The 18,436-nt window shown below is 45.4% G+C and overlaps 1 protein-coding gene across 1 annotated transcript in view; it reads right to left on the bottom strand.

The window, feature by feature from the left end:
* Window positions 1-9,334: 9,334 nt before the first annotated feature.
* The window catches only part of LOC121003405 (serine/threonine kinase receptor associated protein), a 36,178-nt gene continuing 27,076 nt past the window's right edge, over window positions 9,335-18,436 (bottom strand). Inside the window, exons 5-9 of the mRNA XM_040435251.1 lie at window positions 15,997-16,096; window positions 14,625-14,762; window positions 14,114-14,250; window positions 13,838-13,987; window positions 9,335-9,709 (exon numbers count right to left, since the gene is read on the bottom strand). Coding sequence (XP_040291185.1) covers window positions 9,648-9,709; window positions 13,838-13,987; window positions 14,114-14,250; window positions 14,625-14,762; window positions 15,997-16,096 — 587 coding nt within the window. The 3' untranslated portion in view covers window positions 9,335-9,647. The remainder of the gene's footprint in view (window positions 9,710-13,837; window positions 13,988-14,113; window positions 14,251-14,624; window positions 14,763-15,996; window positions 16,097-18,436) is intronic.

The raw sequence follows: 18,436 nt of genomic DNA, 5'->3' as shown, positions 1-18,436 counted from the left end.
TTTTCATGCCCCTTAGTGACCACGCACATTTTTTTTTTTTAAATCGCATTCCAGGAGCTATAACTTTTTTACCAGTGTACTTGTAGGAGGTCTTATGTTTTTGCAGGATAAGTTATAGTTTTTAATGCACCATTTTGGGAACATATAATGATTGATTAAAGCCAGCCGTTTAGCTAAAACCCCCGTTGTTTACGTCAGTAAAAAAAGGCGTATTAGTGGTCACTAAGGGGTTAACGTTTGATAGAATTTCCCATTCCCTGAATGCCAGGCGCTTGAACGTAGTCTCACGCTGCTGTGAGCTAGTTTTCAACAGCCCAATGCCCAGGCTCACGTGTGCGAGCGTGCCACTACACAATCACACGCTCCTGCTCCACGAGGTGACAGACACTCGCACACATGATGAGCCGCTGAAAACTAGCTCTCAGCGTCAGGGTCCACTCACACATCCACAACTGTTTTGCGGTCAGCGGCCATGTGTGTTCCGCATTTTGCACTATGATAGAAATGCCTTTTCTTGTCCGTGGCTACGGACAAGAATAGGACATGTTCTATTTTTTTGCGGGGTCGTGGATGCAGACAGCAGCTTTTGCAGCACCATTGAAAATGAATGGGTCCGCAGCCGTTACGCAAAATTGCGGAAAACAATAAATGCTTACTGGTAATTGTTTTTCTCTATACCCATGACGGCACCCATCCGGAACAGGAAACCTAAGGATATAAAAATGTTCACACCCCCATCACACCTCAGTGATTGTAATTACAAGTCTCCGGAATGTGCCAACACCACCAAAGCAAACATAGAAGATTTTTGACAAGAGATATGTACACTGCTCAAAAAAATAAAGGGAACACTTAAACAACACAATGTAACTCCAAGTCAATCACACTTCTGTGAAATCAAACTGTCCACTTAGGAAGCAACACTGAGTGACAATCAATTTCACATGCTGTTGTGCAAATGGGATAGACAACAGGTGGAAATTATAGGCAATTAGCAAGACACCCCCAATAAAGGAGTGGTTCTGCAGGTGGTGACCACAGACCACTTCTCAGTTCCTATGCTTCCTGGCTGATGTTTTGGTCACTTTTGAATGCTGGCGGTGCTTTCACTCTAGTGGTAGCATGAGACGGAGTCTACAACCCACATAAGTGGCTCAGGTAGTGCAGCTTATCCAGGATGGCACATCAATGCGAGCTGTGGCAAGAAGGTTTGCTGTGTCTGTCAGCGTAGTGTCCAGAGCATGGAGGCGCTACCAGGAGACAGGCCAGTACATCAGGAGACGTGTAGGAGGGCAACAACCCAGCAGCAGGACCGCTACCTCCGCCTTTGTGCAAGGAGGAACAGGAGGAGCATTGCCAGAGCCCTGCAAAATGACCTCCAGCAGGCCACAAATGTGCATGTGTCTGCTCAAACGGTCAGAAATAGACTCCATGAGGGTGATATGAGGGCCCGACATCCACAGGTGGGGGTTTTGCTTACAGCCCAACACCGTGCAGGATGTTTGGCATTTGCCAGAGAACACCAAGATTGGCAAATTCGCCACTGGCGCCCTGTGCTCTTCACAGATGAAAGCAGGTTCACACTGAGCACATGTGACAGAGTCTGGAGACGCCGTGGAGAACGTTCTGCTGCCTGCAACATCCTCCAGCATGAACGGTTTGGCATTGGGTCAGTAATGGTGTGGGGTGGCATTTCTTTGGAGGGCCGCACAGCCCTCCATGTGCTCGCCAGAGGTAGCCTGACTGCCATTAGGTACCGAGATGAGATCCTCAGACCCCTTGTGAGACCATATGCTGGTGCGGTTGGCCCTGGGTTCCTCCTAATGCAAGACAATGCTAGACCTCATGTGGCTGGAGTGTGTCAGCAGTTCCTGCAAGACGAAGGCATTGATGCTATGGACTGGCCCGCCCGTTCCCCAGACCTGAATCCAATTGAGCACATCTGGGACATCATGTCTCGCTCTATCCACCAACGTCACGTTGCACCACAGACTGTCCAGGAGTTGGACATTACATCAAAGTTGGATCAGCCTGTAGTGTGTTTTTCCACTTTAATTTTGAGTGTGACTCCAAATCCAGACCTCCATGGGTTGAAAAATTTGATTTCCATTTTTTAATTTTTGTGTGATTTTGTTGTCAGCACATTCAACTATGTAAAGAACAAAGTATTTCAGAAGAATATTTAATTAATTCAGATCTAGGATGTGTTATTTTTGTGTTCCCTTTATTTTTTTGAGCAGTGTATATACACTCACCTAAAGAATTATTAGGAACACCTGTTCTATTTCTCATTAATGCAATTATCTAGTCAACCAATCACATGGCAGTTGCTTCAATGCATTTAGGGGGGTGCTCCTGGTCAAGACAATCTCCTGAACTCCAAACTGAATGTCAGAATGGGAAAGAAAGGTGATTTAAGCAATTCTGAGCGTGGTATGGTTGTTGGTGCCAGACGGGCCGGTCTGAGTATTTCACAATCTGCTCAGTTACTGGGATTTTCACGCACAACCATTTCTAGGGTTTACAAAGAATGGTGTGAAAAGGGAAAAACATCCAGTATGCGGCAGTCCTGTGGGCAAAAATGCCTTGTGGATGCTAGAGGTCAGAGGAGAATGGGCCGACTGATTCAAGCTGATAGAAGAGCAACGTTGACTGAAATAACCACTCGTTACAACCAAGGTATGCAGCAAAGCATTTGTGAAGCCACAACACGCACAACCTTGAGGCGGATGGGCTACAACAGCAGAAGACCCCACCGGGTACCACTCATCTCCACTACAAATAGGAAAAAGAGGCTACAATTTGCACGAGCTCCCCAAAATTGGACTGTTGAAGACTGGAAAAATGTTGCCTTTTCTGATGAGTCTCGATTTCTGTTGAGACATTCAAATGGTAGAGTCCGAATTTGGCGTAAACAGAATGAGAACATGTATTTATCCTCTGATGGCTACTTCCAGCAGGATAATGCACCATGTCACAAAGCTCGAATCATTTCAAATTGGTTTCTTGAACAGGACAATGAGTTCACTGTACTAAAATGGCCCCCACAGTCACCAGATCTCAACCCAATAGAGCATCTTTGGGATGTGGTGGAACGGGAGCTTCGTGCCCTGGATGTGCATCCCTCAAATCTCTATCAACTGCAAGATGCTATCCTATCAATATGGGCCAACATTTCTAAAGAATGCTATCAGCACCTTGTGGAATCAATGCCACGTAGAATTAAGGTAGTTCTGAAGGCAAAAGGGGGTCCAACACCGTATTAGTATGGTGTTCCTAATAATTCTTTAGGTGAGTGTATATGTATATATATCCATATCTAGAAAACAAATTATTATTATTATTTTTTTTAATAGGGAGGGTAATTTTGGGGGTGCCGTCATAGGTATCGAGAAAAACAATTACAGGTAGGCAATTATTGTTTTCCCCTCCCCCATAACGGCACCCATGCGAGAATAAAATATAAATTAAATTTTAGGGAGGGACAACGGCCTGAAGAACTTTCCTCCCAAAGGCCGCGTCCTCATTGAGATTAAGCCTATAATGCTTGAAAAAGGTATGAGGGGGCGCTCCATGTTGCAGCCCTACAAATCTGACTAAGGGAGGCGTTAGCCCTCTCTGCCCAGGAGGTGGCTACTGACCTGGTGGAATGAGCCTCGAATCCCTCCGGCGGAGGAAGCCCGAGGGAAGCATAGGACAAGAGGATGGCTTTCTTAACCCATTTGTCTAGGATTCCCCGGGAAACCTTGTGGCCTTTCAGTCTACCCTGATATTGAATGAAAAGATTTTCGTCCACTCTCCAGGGCGCGGTAGATTTCAGATAGAAGATTTAACACCTCCTAACGTCTAGACAGTGGAATTTCCTTTCCAACTGGTTGGCTGGATGTGGACAGAAGGAGGGAAGGACTATGTCCTGATTGATATGAAAATTGGAAACTACTTTAGGACGGAAGGAGGGAATGGGTCTAATGATCACTTTATCATCCAGAATGGAAGTGTACGGCTGGAAGGCAGAAAAAGCCTGGATCTCTGAGGCCCTTCTTGCCAAGGTGATGGCTACTATAAAGGCCAGTTTACAGGAAAGGATCTCCAAGGATAAATCTTGTAATGGCTCAAAAGGATGCAGGGAAAGGGCCGTAAGGACTGAATTAAGGTCCCACGGAGGAGTAAGGGGCCGCAATGAGGGATGAATTCTGGAGGCAGCATTCAAAAATCTCTTCACCCAGGGGTGATCGGCTAACCTGCAGTCAAAAAAAATAACTCAGTGCTGCCACCTGGACTTTCAAGATGGAAGCCTAAAGCCTCTTTTCTAAGCCTGCTTGTAGAAAATCTAGAATCCTAGGTATTTCAGGCTCCTTAAGGGGGTCAGGAGTGAAACCCAGGAAGGTGAAGAAAAAAAAAAAAAGACGACTTTCAGGTATTTATTGGCCATGGATTCTTTCCTGCTCTTAAGTAGGGTGGACACCACTTTGTCTGACAGGCCCCCGTCTAGCCTCCATGCTGTCAACTTTAGAGTATCCAGGTCACGATGGAATAGGGGACCCTGAAAGATCCTCCCTTGGTGGCAGAGGGAAGGAAGGGAGGCTAACCTCTGGAGAGCTGAAAACCAAGCCCTCTTAGGCCAATATGGGGCTACTAGGACTATGGATGCTCTTTCCCGTGCTACCTTGTTTAACACCTGCGGGATGAGACAAAAGGGAGGGAAGGCATAGCCATCCTCCTGGCTTCAATCCTGAGCCAGAGCATCCACCGCTGTCGGGTAGTCTAGATGTTGAGAAAAAAAATCTGTTTTCCTGTTGGAACGGGATGCGAAAAGGTCTATCGAGGGGACCCCAAATACCTGGCCTATCTGAGAAAAAGACTCGTGGTTCAGACACCACGCCCCCGGCTCAGAAAGTCTGCTATGGAATTGTCTTTCCCTTTCAGGTGGATTGCTGAAAGAAAGAGGCTTCTGTCTTCCGCTACCCTGAAAATATCTTGGCAGAGGAGGAGGAGAGACGGGACTCTTGTGCCCCCCTGACGATTTATGTAAGAAACCGTGGTGGAATTGTCTGAGTAAAGGAGCAACTTTTGGTTTCTTAGATGGGGCAGAGCTCTGGATAGGGCCATCTGAACTGCCTTCAACTCCTTGAAATTGGAAGACTTCTGGTCGTTAGATCCCATCTCCCCTGCCAACATCTGTCTGAATGTACGCCCCATCCCCAGGGACTGGCATCTGTAGTTATAATGGTCTGTGTCTGATAAACCCATGGTTCCCTATCGACAGATGATCTGGGGACATCCACCATATCAGAGACGCTCTTGCGGACAGATAGGAATCACTAGATCAGAATTTCCGAGACCTGTCCCAAAATGTCTGTCTGCAGCTCTCAAGAATGGAATTGTGCATAGGGAACTGCTGGAATGGCCGACGTCATTCGACCTAGAACTGCCATAGCCTCCCTGAAAGAACATTGGTAGGATAGGAAGAGATCCCCCAACACCTCTATTGTCTTGGCCACTTTGGAGGAAGGAAGCTTCTCTGAAGTCTGGAGTTTAACTGTATTCCCAAAAATACACAGCTCTGAGAGGGGGTTAGACATGACTTTTTCCAGTTTATTTTCCACCCCAGACCCTGTAGAGCAGGCATCCTCAAACTGCGGCCCTCCAGCTGTTGTAAAACTACAACTCCCACGATGCCCTGCTGTAGGCTGATACCTGTAGGCTGTTCGGGCATGCTGGGAGTTGTAGTTTTGCAACAGCTGGAGGGCCGCAGTTTGAGGATGCCTGCTTTAGAGTGTCGCATGCAAATAAAATGTCTTCCCTGAGTTGTTCTTCTGAATGGGAACGAATCAGAAAGTCGTCCAAATATGGTACTAGAGAGATGTTCATTCTTAGAAATGCAGCGACCTCTGCCACAATCTTGGTGAAGACCCTTGGGTAATAAGCGTCCTCCAAATCAAAGATTGCCATCCAACACCCCTGGGATTTTAATGTCTCCATCCTGAATCTCTTGTATCTCAGAGATTTGTTCAGAGACTTCAGATTCAGGATGACCCTGAAGGAACCATTGGGTTTCCTTACAAGAAACAAGGGGGAATAAAATCCCTTGCCTTTCTGCACTGGGTACCACTTCCATTACTCCTTTCTCCAGGAGGGTACTTCCTTTTCCAGGGCCTCTCTTTTTTCTCCGTTTTGGGGACAGACTGTCCGAACAAAAAAAACTGCCGGTAAGGACAGGAATTCTAGCCGGAACCCACTTTTTATCACATTCAGAATACAACCATTTTTTGAGATTGTGCTCCAGGCCGGCAGAAAATAAGAAAATCTTCCCCCTACCTGGCTTCATCATTGGGACTTATCCTTTCCTTTATTATCACTGTATTTGAAGAGAAAACCTCCAGACTTTCTTGGAAATCTCTCTCCACCCCCTGGACCTCTGTTTACTTTTTTGATTTTTAAACCCTGATTGGCACCCTCAAAAAAAAAGACCTTTTTTGTGGAGTAGGGAACCTCTTTATTGTCTGAGGCCTTCTCTAGAATATCATCTAGCGAAGACCCCAACAGTCTAAGACCTTCACAAGGGAGGGAGCAAATGCGGGCTTTAGACCCTTGATCCCCCCTTCAGGGTCTTAACCAAACTGTACGCCTGGCAGCATTGAAAAGGGCGGCAGCCCTAGCGGTAAATCTGACATCTGTGGAGGCGTCGGCCAGAAAGTCCGCTGCTTTGTGGATAAAGCTAATAAATCCTCCCTAGGGGTTTTATCCCTAATATGGTATTCCAATTGGCCCAACCAGAGTTTTAGGGATCTAGAAACCCATGAGGCTGCAATAGCAGGTCTGAGGCTGGTGGACGTGCTTTCCCAAGATCTCCTGAGGTACACGTCCGCTTTTTTGACTAGCGGGTCATTCAGGCCCCCAAGATCCTCAAAGGGGAGATCCGCTCTTTTTGCCATTTTAGCCACTGGAGCATCTACTAAAGCGGCTTTATCCCAGACGCTGGTAATTGAATTAGGTATGAAAAGTTTCCTATCGGGGTATTTCCATTCTTTTTTAATCAGAGCCTCGATATTCTTGTGAACAGGAAACGCTCTGACATCTGGGTCCTAAACCTTCAAAGGCTTGATCCGCCATGGATTAGGGTTCTTTTATGTCCTCTAGCTGCATCGTGGACTTAACAGCTTTCAACAGGGGTTCCTCGTCTTCCAGGGAAAAAAAGCACTTTCCTGACGCATCTTGGTCAGAGGAAGAGATGTCAGAGGAGAGCTCCCCTGATTCTATAACTTCTTCTACATCAGACAGATCCGAGTCAGATTCCCAGGCTGTGGACTGTTTAACTGGGGATTTGCAATGCGAATGCCTAAACGCATTTAATGAAGATCTGACCTCAGATTTGACCAAAGCCTAAATAGATTTGGACAGGCTCTGCGATTCCTCCATAACCAATTTTCCAATGCATGACTGGCAAAGAGGTTTGGCGTAGGAGGAAGGTAACGGGACCCTGCACCCCCCACACTCCTTGTGCTTGGACTTCCCTGACGCCTCTTTAGGAACCTTGGGAATCTGCGGTAAACAATAACACAAACCACCAATAAATTAGGAGAAATACGGATGGATCGTACCCCAGCGGTTGTCCCCCACTCCTCAGGGCCAGTACCGGACTAGAAGGCTTCGAGGGTTCACTGGGGTCGGCGCGACCGGAATCCACAGATTGACATCTTCTGTTCGGATTCTTTCTTGTAGGCTGGCTGTCCCCTCCTGCTGCTGCATTTGTAGCGCGCCTCGGCCTCCTCCTGTCAGATTTTTTTAAATCCAGTGGCCGCCATCTTTGAGAAGGGCCGAGCTGCCTTTGGACAGTACTCAGCAACTGCTGCACGCCTGACCCCCGCCCAGGACCAGGGAACGCCTGAACACGGCCACAGTGGTCCCTCCAGAGGCCTGAAGGGAAGCAGTCTTTGGCAGTTTGCTCCCCCAGGAGACTTACACTGCCTGGGATGCGTCCATTGCGGTGCACGGACTTGGACCTCCCCAGCCCCTGGGATGTAAACTCGGTAAGGATCCTCAGGATCTCCCATCCGGAGGACAGGAAACCTGAACTGAGGTGTGGGTGTGAACATTTTTATATCGTCAGGTTTCCTGTCCTGGATGGGAGGTCCTTCTCGCATGGGTGCAGTCATGGGGGAGGGGAAAAGATGCGGACTCATTATGCGGCCGTGTGAATGGAGCCTTAGGGAACAATGTGCATGTGCAGCACTCCGTTCAAGCATCTGGCATTGGGAGGAATGGGAAATTCTAGCAAACGTTAAGGGGCAGTAAAGAGGGCACAGCAAGCTTGACTTGGAGAGAAAGCCGCTGCACCCATGATTTCAAAACGCTAATTTACATAGCATAGTAGTTGAAAAAATAATCTGACTTTTCGTGCATTGTACAGCAAAGAGTACAGGGACTCCATCTCCCTTTCTATTTCTGATGCGGCCATCTTTGAGGCGCAGCTCAGTCCTATTCAAATGAATGGGCCTGAGCTGCAATACCCAATCACAGCTGCTATATAATGTACGGTGCTGTGCTTGGTAAGCTGTGAAGAGACTACAGCGGTCAAATTCATGGATAACCCCTTTAAGTGCATGAAGGGTGGGCTCAAGCCACTGCGTAATCTCACCGTTTACTCTGCCAGCCCCTCCTTTGTGACACAACCATACAGGAACCCATCCCTGTTAATTACCTAGATCAGGCGACCGTGGCAGTGTACACAACTGCATAGAAGTCAATTTACAGCTCTGGACTACAGCTGTAGCTCAATAGTTAGAAATCTATTATAAGTGCTACAAAAAGTATAGGTGTAGCCCCTAAGGGTACGCTCACACACCAAATTGCGCCCAAAAAATTTTGGTACAGATTCTGCTCCAAGATTCTGATGGTGGGTGCATGGTGCCCCCCTCCCACGGTTTTCAATGCCAAGGTTTAATGCCACAACAGCACCTGGACAGAACAAGTCCATTCTTGGTGTGGAGCCCAGACAGCCACCACAGCGGGTGTCCATTCTCAGTTTAGCTCCATTCAGTGGGGCTAAATGTGAGCAGGCAGGCAATGGCATTTTTTCCAGCACCGAAAATACTCCCAGATGCTTCCACACATTCAGGTTTTTGATGCAATTTTTGAAGCCAAAATCAAGAGTGAATCATATTACACGAGGAAGTATTAAAAAACTTTGAGTCCACACCTGGTTTAGGCTTCAAAAACTGCATTAAAAAACTTGGACCAACCAAATGAGAACACTGAATAAAGAGACCTCCTTCACCCTCCTATGCTGGGAATTCAGCCCACCCCATCCCTGGTAGCAGCAGCCACACACATCACAGCTTTGTACAGAGTTTATTCAGAAAACTGAAAATACATTACGTAAATATGGAGAAGCAGATAAGAATGTAACACAGTGGTCAGAGGCGGGAGCTCAGACCCTCCCACCAGAAAATGAATCCCATCCGTCTCCCAACAGTTATACATGTCACTGGTGTCTTGTCAGTCAACAAGCGCTGCCAGGTGCCTCCTGCTCCATCGTCCCAGAAGCTGCGCAGTCGCCGTAGAGAAGACTCACTTCGGGAAGTGTCTGTTTCTGGACATTCATCAATGTCTGAAAGGGTCATGACATCACTACAAGACTGGAGTGCTCAAGCTTTAATCTCGGATGAGATGTTGAAGATGGCGTCCGAGTTCTCAGAAACCAACTCATCTGCTCAGAAAGAGAAATTAGATATTATTCACTGCAGCCACAGAACATCCCAACATTAGACATAAAGCACCACCACAAGTAACCCATCTCCCCTATCCTGTTCTATATTCCAGTCACCACTTCTGCTGTGACTTCATGATCACTACAAGGAAGGTGTTATTCCAGTTACTAGTTGGTGGGATCCCCACTGATCCTGAGAATGCGGGTTCCCAGCCCTAATGGAGCTGCAGGTCAAGTACACGCCCTGCTGCTCCATCCATTCTCTATGGGACTGATGGAGATAAGAGATAACTTTGTAACCGGAATACCACTTTAACCCCTTAAGGACACATGACGTACCGGTACGGGATGTTTCCCGAGTCCTTAAGGACACATGACGTACTGGTACGTCATGTGACGTTCCGATCACTGCCGCCCGGCGGGTGGTGATAGGAACAAGGTGCCTGCTCAAATCATTGAGCAGGCACCTCGGCTAAATGCGTGGGGGGGTCCCGTGACACCCCCATGTCAGCGATCGCAGCAAACCGCAGGTCAATTCAGACCTGCGGTTTGCTGCGCTTTCTGCAGTTTCTGACCGTGGGGATCAGAAACTTTAACATGCCCAAAATATAGATTTTCACCCCCCCTGCACCCCTGAGTGATTTTATGGCGGCGGGTGGTGCAGGGGGGTTGGTGACACTCTGGTATAAACGGCTGACATCTGTGCTGTGATGTCAGCCGTTTAACCCTTTCCATACCGCGGTCAGTACGGACCGCGGTATGGAAGAGCAGAGGTTAACAGTCGGGAGCTCCCTGTGCCTTTGCAGCCCCCAGACAGGATGGGGTCACAGAGGGAGGGAGCCCCCCTCCTTACCCTTCCCAGTCTGCTCAGTTGTAGCCACAACTGAGCAGACGAGGAAGGTTCCCATGGCAACAGGACGCCTTCTCAGGCATCCTGCTGTGCATGGTGCTGAACAGATCTGTGCTAAAGGCAGAGATCTGTTCAGACAAAGTGTAAGTAAAATGCAGTACAATAGACTATAGTGTACTGTACTGTATTATACAGACATCAGACCCACTGGATCTTCAAGAACCAAGTGGGTCTGGGTCAAAAAAATGTAAAAGTGAAAAATTTAACAAAAAACACATTTATCACTGAATAAAAAAAAAAAAAAAAAAAAAAATACACTACACATATTAGGTATCGCCGCGTCCGTAACGACCTGATCTATAAAACGGTCATGTTACTTTCCCCGCATGGTGAACGCCATAAAAATAAAAAAATTAAAACTGAGGAAATTTAAATTTTGCCCACCTTACTTCCCTAAAAGTGATCAAAAAAGTTGCATGTACGCCAAAATAGTACCAATCAAACCGTCACCTCATCCCCCAAAAATCATACCCTACCCAAGATAATCGCCCAAAAACTGAAAAAACTATGGCTCTTAGACTATGGAAACACTAAAACATGTTTTTTTGTTTCAAAAATTAAATCATTGTGTAAAACTTACATAAATAAAAATAAATAAAAAAAGTATACATATTAGGTATCGCCACGTCCGTATCGACCGGCTCTATAAAAAGATCACATGACCTAACCCCTCAGGTGACCACCGTAAAAAAATAAAAATAAAAAGTGTAAAAAAAAAAAGCCATTTTTGTTATCTTACGTCACAAAACGTGTAATAGCAAGCGATCAAAAAGTCACATGCACCCCAATATAGTGCGAATCAAACAGTCATCTCATCCCACAAAAAATGAGACCCTATTTAAGATAATCGCCCAAAAACTGAAAAAAACTATGGCTCTCAAACTATGGAGACACTAAAACATGATTTTTTGTGTTACACAATGATTTCATTTTTGAAAAACTTGCATAAATAAAAACATTGTATACATATTAGGTATCGCCGCATCCGTGACAACCTGCTCTATAAAATTACCACATGATCTAACCTGTCAGATGAATGCTGTAAATAAATAAAAAAATAAAAAAAAAACTGTGCCAAAAAATCTATTTCTTGTTACCTTGCCTCACAAAAAGTGTAATATAGAGCAACCAAAAATCATATGTACCCTAAACTAGTACCAACAAAACTGCCACCCTATCCCGTAGTTTCTAAAATGGGGTCACTATTTTGGCGTTTCTACCCTAGGGGTGCATCAGGGGGGCTTCAAATGGGACATGGTGTCAAAAAAACCAGTTCAGCAAAATCTGCCTTCCAAAAACCGTATGGCACTCCTTTCCTTCTGCACCCTGCCGTGTGCCCGTACAGCTGTTTACGACCACATATGGGGTGTTTCTATAAACTACAGAATCAGGGCCATAAATAATGAGTTTTGTTTGGCTGTTAACCCTTGCTTTGTAACTGGAAAAAAAAAATATTAAAATAGAAAATCTGCCAAAAAAGTGAAATTTTGAAATTCTCTATTTTCCATTAAATCTTGTGCAACACCTAAAGGGTTAAGAAAGTTTGTAAAATCAGTTTTGAATACCTTGAGGGGTGTAGTTTCTTAGATAAGGGTCACTTTTATGGAATTTCTACTCTAGGGGTGCATCAGGGGGGCTTCAAATGGGACATGGTGTCGAAAAACCAGTGCAGCAAAATCTGGCTTCCAAAAACCATATGGCGCACCTTTCCCTCTACGCCCTACTGTGTGCCCGTACAGTAGTTTACGGCCACATATGGGGTGTTTCTGAAAACTACAGAATCGGGGCAATAAATATAGCATTTTGTTTGGCTGTTAACCCTTGCTTTGTTACTGGAAAAAATGGATTAAAATGGAAAATTTGCACACAAAAAAATAAAAAAATTCTGAAATTTTAGCATTATTTGCCATTAACTCTTGTGGAACACCTAAAGGGTTAACTAAGTTTGTAAAATCAGTTTTGAATACCTTGAGGGGTGTAGTTTCTAGAATGGGTCATATTTGGGTGGTTTCTATTATGTGAGCCTCACAAAGTGACTTCAAACCTGAACTGGTCCCTAAAAAGTGTTTTTTTGAAAATGTCTGAAAAATTTCAAGATTTGCTTCTAAACCTTGTAACATTCCCCAAAAATAAAATATCATTCCCAAAATGATCCTAACATGAAGTAGACATATGGGGAATGTAAAGTAATAACTATTTTTGTAGGTATTACCATGTATTATAGAAGTAGAGAAATTGAAACTTGGAAATTTGCAATTTTTTTTATAAATAAAAATGAATTTTTTTTTTACTTCATTTTACCAGTGTCATGAAGTACAATATGTGACGAAAAAAACTATCTCAGAATGGCCTGGATAAGTCAAAGTGTTTTAAAGTTATCACCACTTAGGCCTATTGCACACGACCGTATGGCTTTTTCAGTGTTTTGCGGTCCGTTTTAAACGGATCCGTTGTTCCGTTTTTTGTTTCCGTTGTGTTTCCGTTTCGTTTTTCCGTTCCGTTTTTCCGTATGGCAAATACAGTATACAGTAATTTCATAGCAAAAATTGGGCTGGGCATAACATTTTCAATAGATGGATCCGCAAAAAACGGAACGGATACGGAAGACATACGGATGCACTTCCGTATGCATTCCGTTTTTTTGCGGACCCATAGACTTTAATGGAGCCACGGAACGTGATTTGCGGCCAAATATAGGACATGTTCTATGTTAAAACGGAACGGAAAAACGGAAACGGAATGCATACGGAACACATTCCGTTTTTTTTGCGGACCCATTGAAATCAATGGTTCCGTATACGGACCGCAAAAAACGGCCAGTAAACGGGAAAAAAAAAACGGCCGTGTGAAAGAGGCCTTAAAGTGACACTGGTCAGATTTGCAAAAAATGGCCTGGTGCTTAAGGTGAAATAAGGCTGTGTCCCTAAGGGGTTAAGGGTGCATTCACAAACCACTTTGAATATGTTCTTTTCTATATAGTCAAATTGGTTAATAGTTTTCTTGTCATTGAGGTAACTGGAAGACAGACTGAAACTGATGCCCTCCTGCCCATGATGGTGTTGCAACTCCACCTCATTCATGTGAATACCAAGCATGTAAACAAATGGGGATCCATCTCTGGCGAGAGAACACAGATGCTTTCTTTTAATATCATACTGAACCTTTGCCTAGAGCCACCCAAGTGAAGGATCAGTCTTCACTGTCCATATCTTCATTACCTGGCAAAACACACTTCCACAATCCATAAGTCTTCCCTACTGCAGTCTGCCACAGTCTTAGCGTCCCATCTTCAGAGCCGCTGGCATAGAGCTCCCCATCTGGACTGAAGCGGACACAATGGATTGGACCAAAATGACCTTTGTAGGATTCTGTCAGAAAAGAGTTGAGAGGTAAGTGACTAGAGGTCACCACGTCAGAGCATGGTGGCAAAATGTGGGGGTGGGGTGTTTGGTGGAAGATTATGTCAGAGCTGTGGTCAAGGAACTAGGTCTCACCAAGCTCCTCTCCTGTGGTGTAGTCATATTTGTACAGTTTGAAGTCATCGCCTCCGGCCACTATGCAGTCTTTTTCTGGGTGGAGAGAAGCAGAGTTGATGGAGGATGTTGCTTCAAATGACTTTATAAGCTCAAAGCTGTAAAGAGAAAATAAAGGCAGAATCTGTAAGAGCAGAGAAACCTGGTGGCATCCCTGGTGATGTCACTAATCAGACATCAGTCACTACAAAATAGTCAACCAATATCTAACCGAGGACATGACCGAATATTGCTCTAGCACAAACCAGGAATGTGTGCAGAGCAGATGGCGCTGTCTACAGGGCAGAATCCCCCTTTTCTGTATAGTCGACACCATCTACAGGGAGGAGAAGAACTGGTACCACGTACAAGGGTGGCAGCTGCCACCTCCTCTCCAGAGCAGAGGTGCAGATATATGGATTGGCCACATAGGGATGAGGCCACACAAGGAGATCAGCATGCAAATGGCAAACAGTAAAAGTCATGGGCGTACCTGGAAGAGTTATACAGAGCAATCGTTCTCCCATAGGTGATGAGCAGAGACTCTCCTTCTGGAACATACTCCATGCTGCTGACTGACAGGGGAAAGTTCAGGGTCTTCACCTCTGTCATGCTAGCTCTGTCCCACAAACTAAATAAAAAAAAGAGACAAGAGCAAGGTGTTATCCAGAGAAGTACACACAAATAGAGGAGGTCACAGTATACCCAGGCTGTAAGGAAACAGCGAATAACCAAACTGAGGCCTGAGGAACCGCTCTACATCAGGCCAGCCTCATATGCTTATGAAACTAGTGCTCAGTTACTGCAGACCTGGGGTAGGGGGGTCCCAGGAGTCTTTAGCTGTATGAAGAGGCCATGGTCAGTTCTTAGGCCTCTTCCTACGCCATCTGACATCAGATCCAAGTGAATGGAGCTAGGCTGCAATACCAAGCATAGCCGCTATCCAAAAGACAGCACTGTTCTTGTTAAGATGCAACAAGGCCACGGCACACATGGGAGTCCTGCAGCCTCCACAAACAGCTGATTAGCGGGGGTGCCAAGAGTCATACCCCAGCAGATCTCATATTGATGTCCTATCCTGAGAATAGGCCACCAATACATAAATCCCAGAGAAAGACTTCAACCAACCTTTAGAAACTAGGTGGGCAAAAGCAAAATAAGTCGCCCCCACCATGCCACCAATGATGAGCGGACAGCTCCTCCTCAGTCACATACGTTCAGAAGACATCGTTCTAGAACTTGTGTGCTTTGTTCAGATGCGGCAACAGAAGGTTGTTATTTTTCCTGCCTCCCTTGCCCTAAACTGTCGCCATACTATGCAGCTCTTGGATTGTTCACAATATCTTATGCTCTGACCATAGACTGAATTTGCTGGGACACCTGGGAAGACAAGCCGCTATCTTGAAGTGTCTCTATGCACACACATACTCACTGGTGAATGGTTTGGAGTCTGCTTGATACCACCAACAATGGCTCCTCTGAGATCATGGCTGACATTTGAAACACACAACAGAAGTCCTGACACTAACCATGTGCGCCACTGATTATACACTCGATTTTGGGAGTAAGTGTGTGTGTGCGCGCCCCGGGGAAGGGGGGGGGGGGGAATTATTTTTTTCCCTCAGCTACTTGGATCCTATGACATGACAGCCTCCAGTGACAAAAGTAGACCACAGATTTCTGTTACAATAAGAAATTGTAATTTAGACCTGATAAAGACATAGGATTGAAGGAGGGACCCTTTTCCCCCAGGACTTTACAGTGCAGCCACCTCACAGACCTAGTTGTTGGTTTTCCAGTGATGGCTGCATTTCCCACATTGCACAGCAGGTGGAGCTGGTTCACCACAGTCCAGCATCACTCACCGCACAGTCTTGTCATCTGATGCAGAAATTATCTGTCTGTAATCGTTGTACCACAATGCTTTTTTGATGGCAGAAGTGTGACCCCCGATCTGTTCGGGATCTGTCAGAAGAGAGGAAAGCAATATTTGTCTCCAGTTACTCCTCCTGCACTACAACATATTCACACTCCCATTTCCCCTTCACCCGCAAAAAGTCACATTAAAATTGAAAAAGGGAAAAACAAAAAAAACAAAAAAAAAAAAATCCTCCTCTGGAAAATGCCAGTTTACTGCAGATTTTGAATATAAGCCTCAAAAATTGGTGGCGCACAAGTCGGGTGAAATCCAAATGCGTTTTCACCCCTTAGTGATGTACCAATTTAAAGAGGACCTTTCACCACTCCTGACATGCCTATTTGCATCTTGCATTCACCATGTAATAATTCTGGAGCATTATTCTTATTCTTTTATTATTTCGACTAAGTTATGAATGTATTGCTAGCAATCTGCAGAAAGGGTACAGAGGGGTGTTAAAGGGGTTGTCCAAGCTTTTAATATTGATGACCTATCCTCAGGATAGCTCATTAATATCAGATTGATGGGAGTCCGTTTGAGGAGCAGTGTGCACGTGCCATCTCCTTTCTCTCCGCTGTATGTCTATGGGACAGCAGCAAACTAGAGAGAAGGAAGACAGCATGTGCGCGCGCGCCGTCTCCTCATACAGCTGATTGGCAGAGGTGCCGGGTGTCAGACCCCCGCCAATCTGATATTGATGACCTATCCTGAGAGAAAAAAACATGGACAACCCCTTTAACCAGTTAGGGGTGTGTCCCTGCACAGTCTGACTGCATCCAGAGAGTCCTGCCATTGTAAGACTGTGCAGGTGACCCCCCCCACCCCTTTACTGGTTAATGCCCCTCTTTACCCTTTCTGCAGGCTGCTAGTAATTCATTCATAACTTCTAGTAGAAATAATAAAGGAGCGGCCGGACATAGTCCAGAATTGTTATTACATGGGGAATGCATGTAGCTTATAAAACAGACATGTCAGGAGCGGTGACAGGTCCTCTTTTGCCCCATGCACACAACCGTGTACTGTGGTTTCCTTCCTTGTGCAATCTACACGTTGCTCACCGCCATTACTAGAAATTACTACTCTTGTCTACAATACTAACAAGAATAGGACATGTTCTAGAATCTGCAAAACAGACATGGATGAAAATAAAATAATTTTTGCTTTATTTTGCGGGTCAATACTATTACCATACCAGATTCATATACAGGTTCTGCTAAAAAAATTAGCATATTGTGATAAAGTTCATTTTCTGTAATGTACTGATAAACATTAGACTTTCATATATTTTAGATTCATTACACACAACTGAAGTAGTTCAAGCCTTTTCTTGTTTTAATATTGATGATTTTGGCAAACTGCTCATGAAAACCCAAAATTCCTATCTCAAAAAATTAGCATATCATGAAAAGGTTCTCTAAACGAGCTATTAACCTAATCATCTGAATCAACTAATTAACTCTAAACACCTGCAAAAGATTCCTGAGGCTTTTAAAAACTCCCAGCCTGGTTCATTACTCAAAACCGCAATCATGGGCAAGACTGCCGACCTGACTGCTGTCCAGAAGGCCATCATTGACACCCTCAAGCAAGAGGGTAAGACACAAAGAAATTTCTGAACGAATAGGCTGTTCCCAGAGTGCTGTATCAAGGCACCTCAGTGGGAAGTCTGTGGGAAGTAAAAAGTGTGGCAGAAAACACTGCACAACGAGAAGAGGTGACCGGACCCCGAGGAAGATTGTGGAGAAGGACCGATTCCAGACCTTGAGGGACCTGCGGAAGCAGTGGACTGAGTCTGGAGTAGAAACATCCAGAGCCACCGTGTACAGGCGTGTGCAGGAAATGGGCTACAGGTGCCGCATTCCCCAGGTCAAGCCACTTTTGAACCAGAAACAGCGGCAGAAGCTCCTGACCTGGGCTACAGAGAAGCAGCACTGGACTGTTGCTCAGTGGTCCAAAAGTACTTTTTTCAGATGAGAGCAAATTTTGCATGTCATTCGGAAATCAAGGTGCCAGAGTCTGGAGGAAGACTGGGGAGAGGGAAATGCCTGAAGTCCAGTGTCAAGTACCCACAGTCAGTGATGGTCTGTGGTGCCATGTCAGCTGCTGGTGTTGGTCCACTGTGTTTTATCAAGGGCAGGGTCAATGCAGCTAGCTATCAGGAGATTTGAGCACTCCATGCTTCCATCTGCTGAAAAGCTTTATGGAGATGAAGATTTCATTTTTCAGCACGACCTGGCACCTGCTCACAGTGCCAAAACCACTGGTAAATGGTTTACTGACCATGGTATTACTGTGCTCAATTGGCCTGCCAACTCTCTCTTCCCAATATCCCACAGATTCTCTATGGGATTCAGGTCAGGAAAGTTGAGAGACGCAAGACCCAACAC

This window comes from Bufo bufo, chromosome 1, assembly GCF_905171765.1.
Source record: "Bufo bufo chromosome 1, aBufBuf1.1, whole genome shotgun sequence".
Lineage (NCBI taxonomy): Eukaryota > Metazoa > Chordata > Amphibia > Anura > Bufonidae > Bufo > Bufo bufo.
This window is presented reverse-complemented; position numbering and strand designations above follow the sequence as displayed.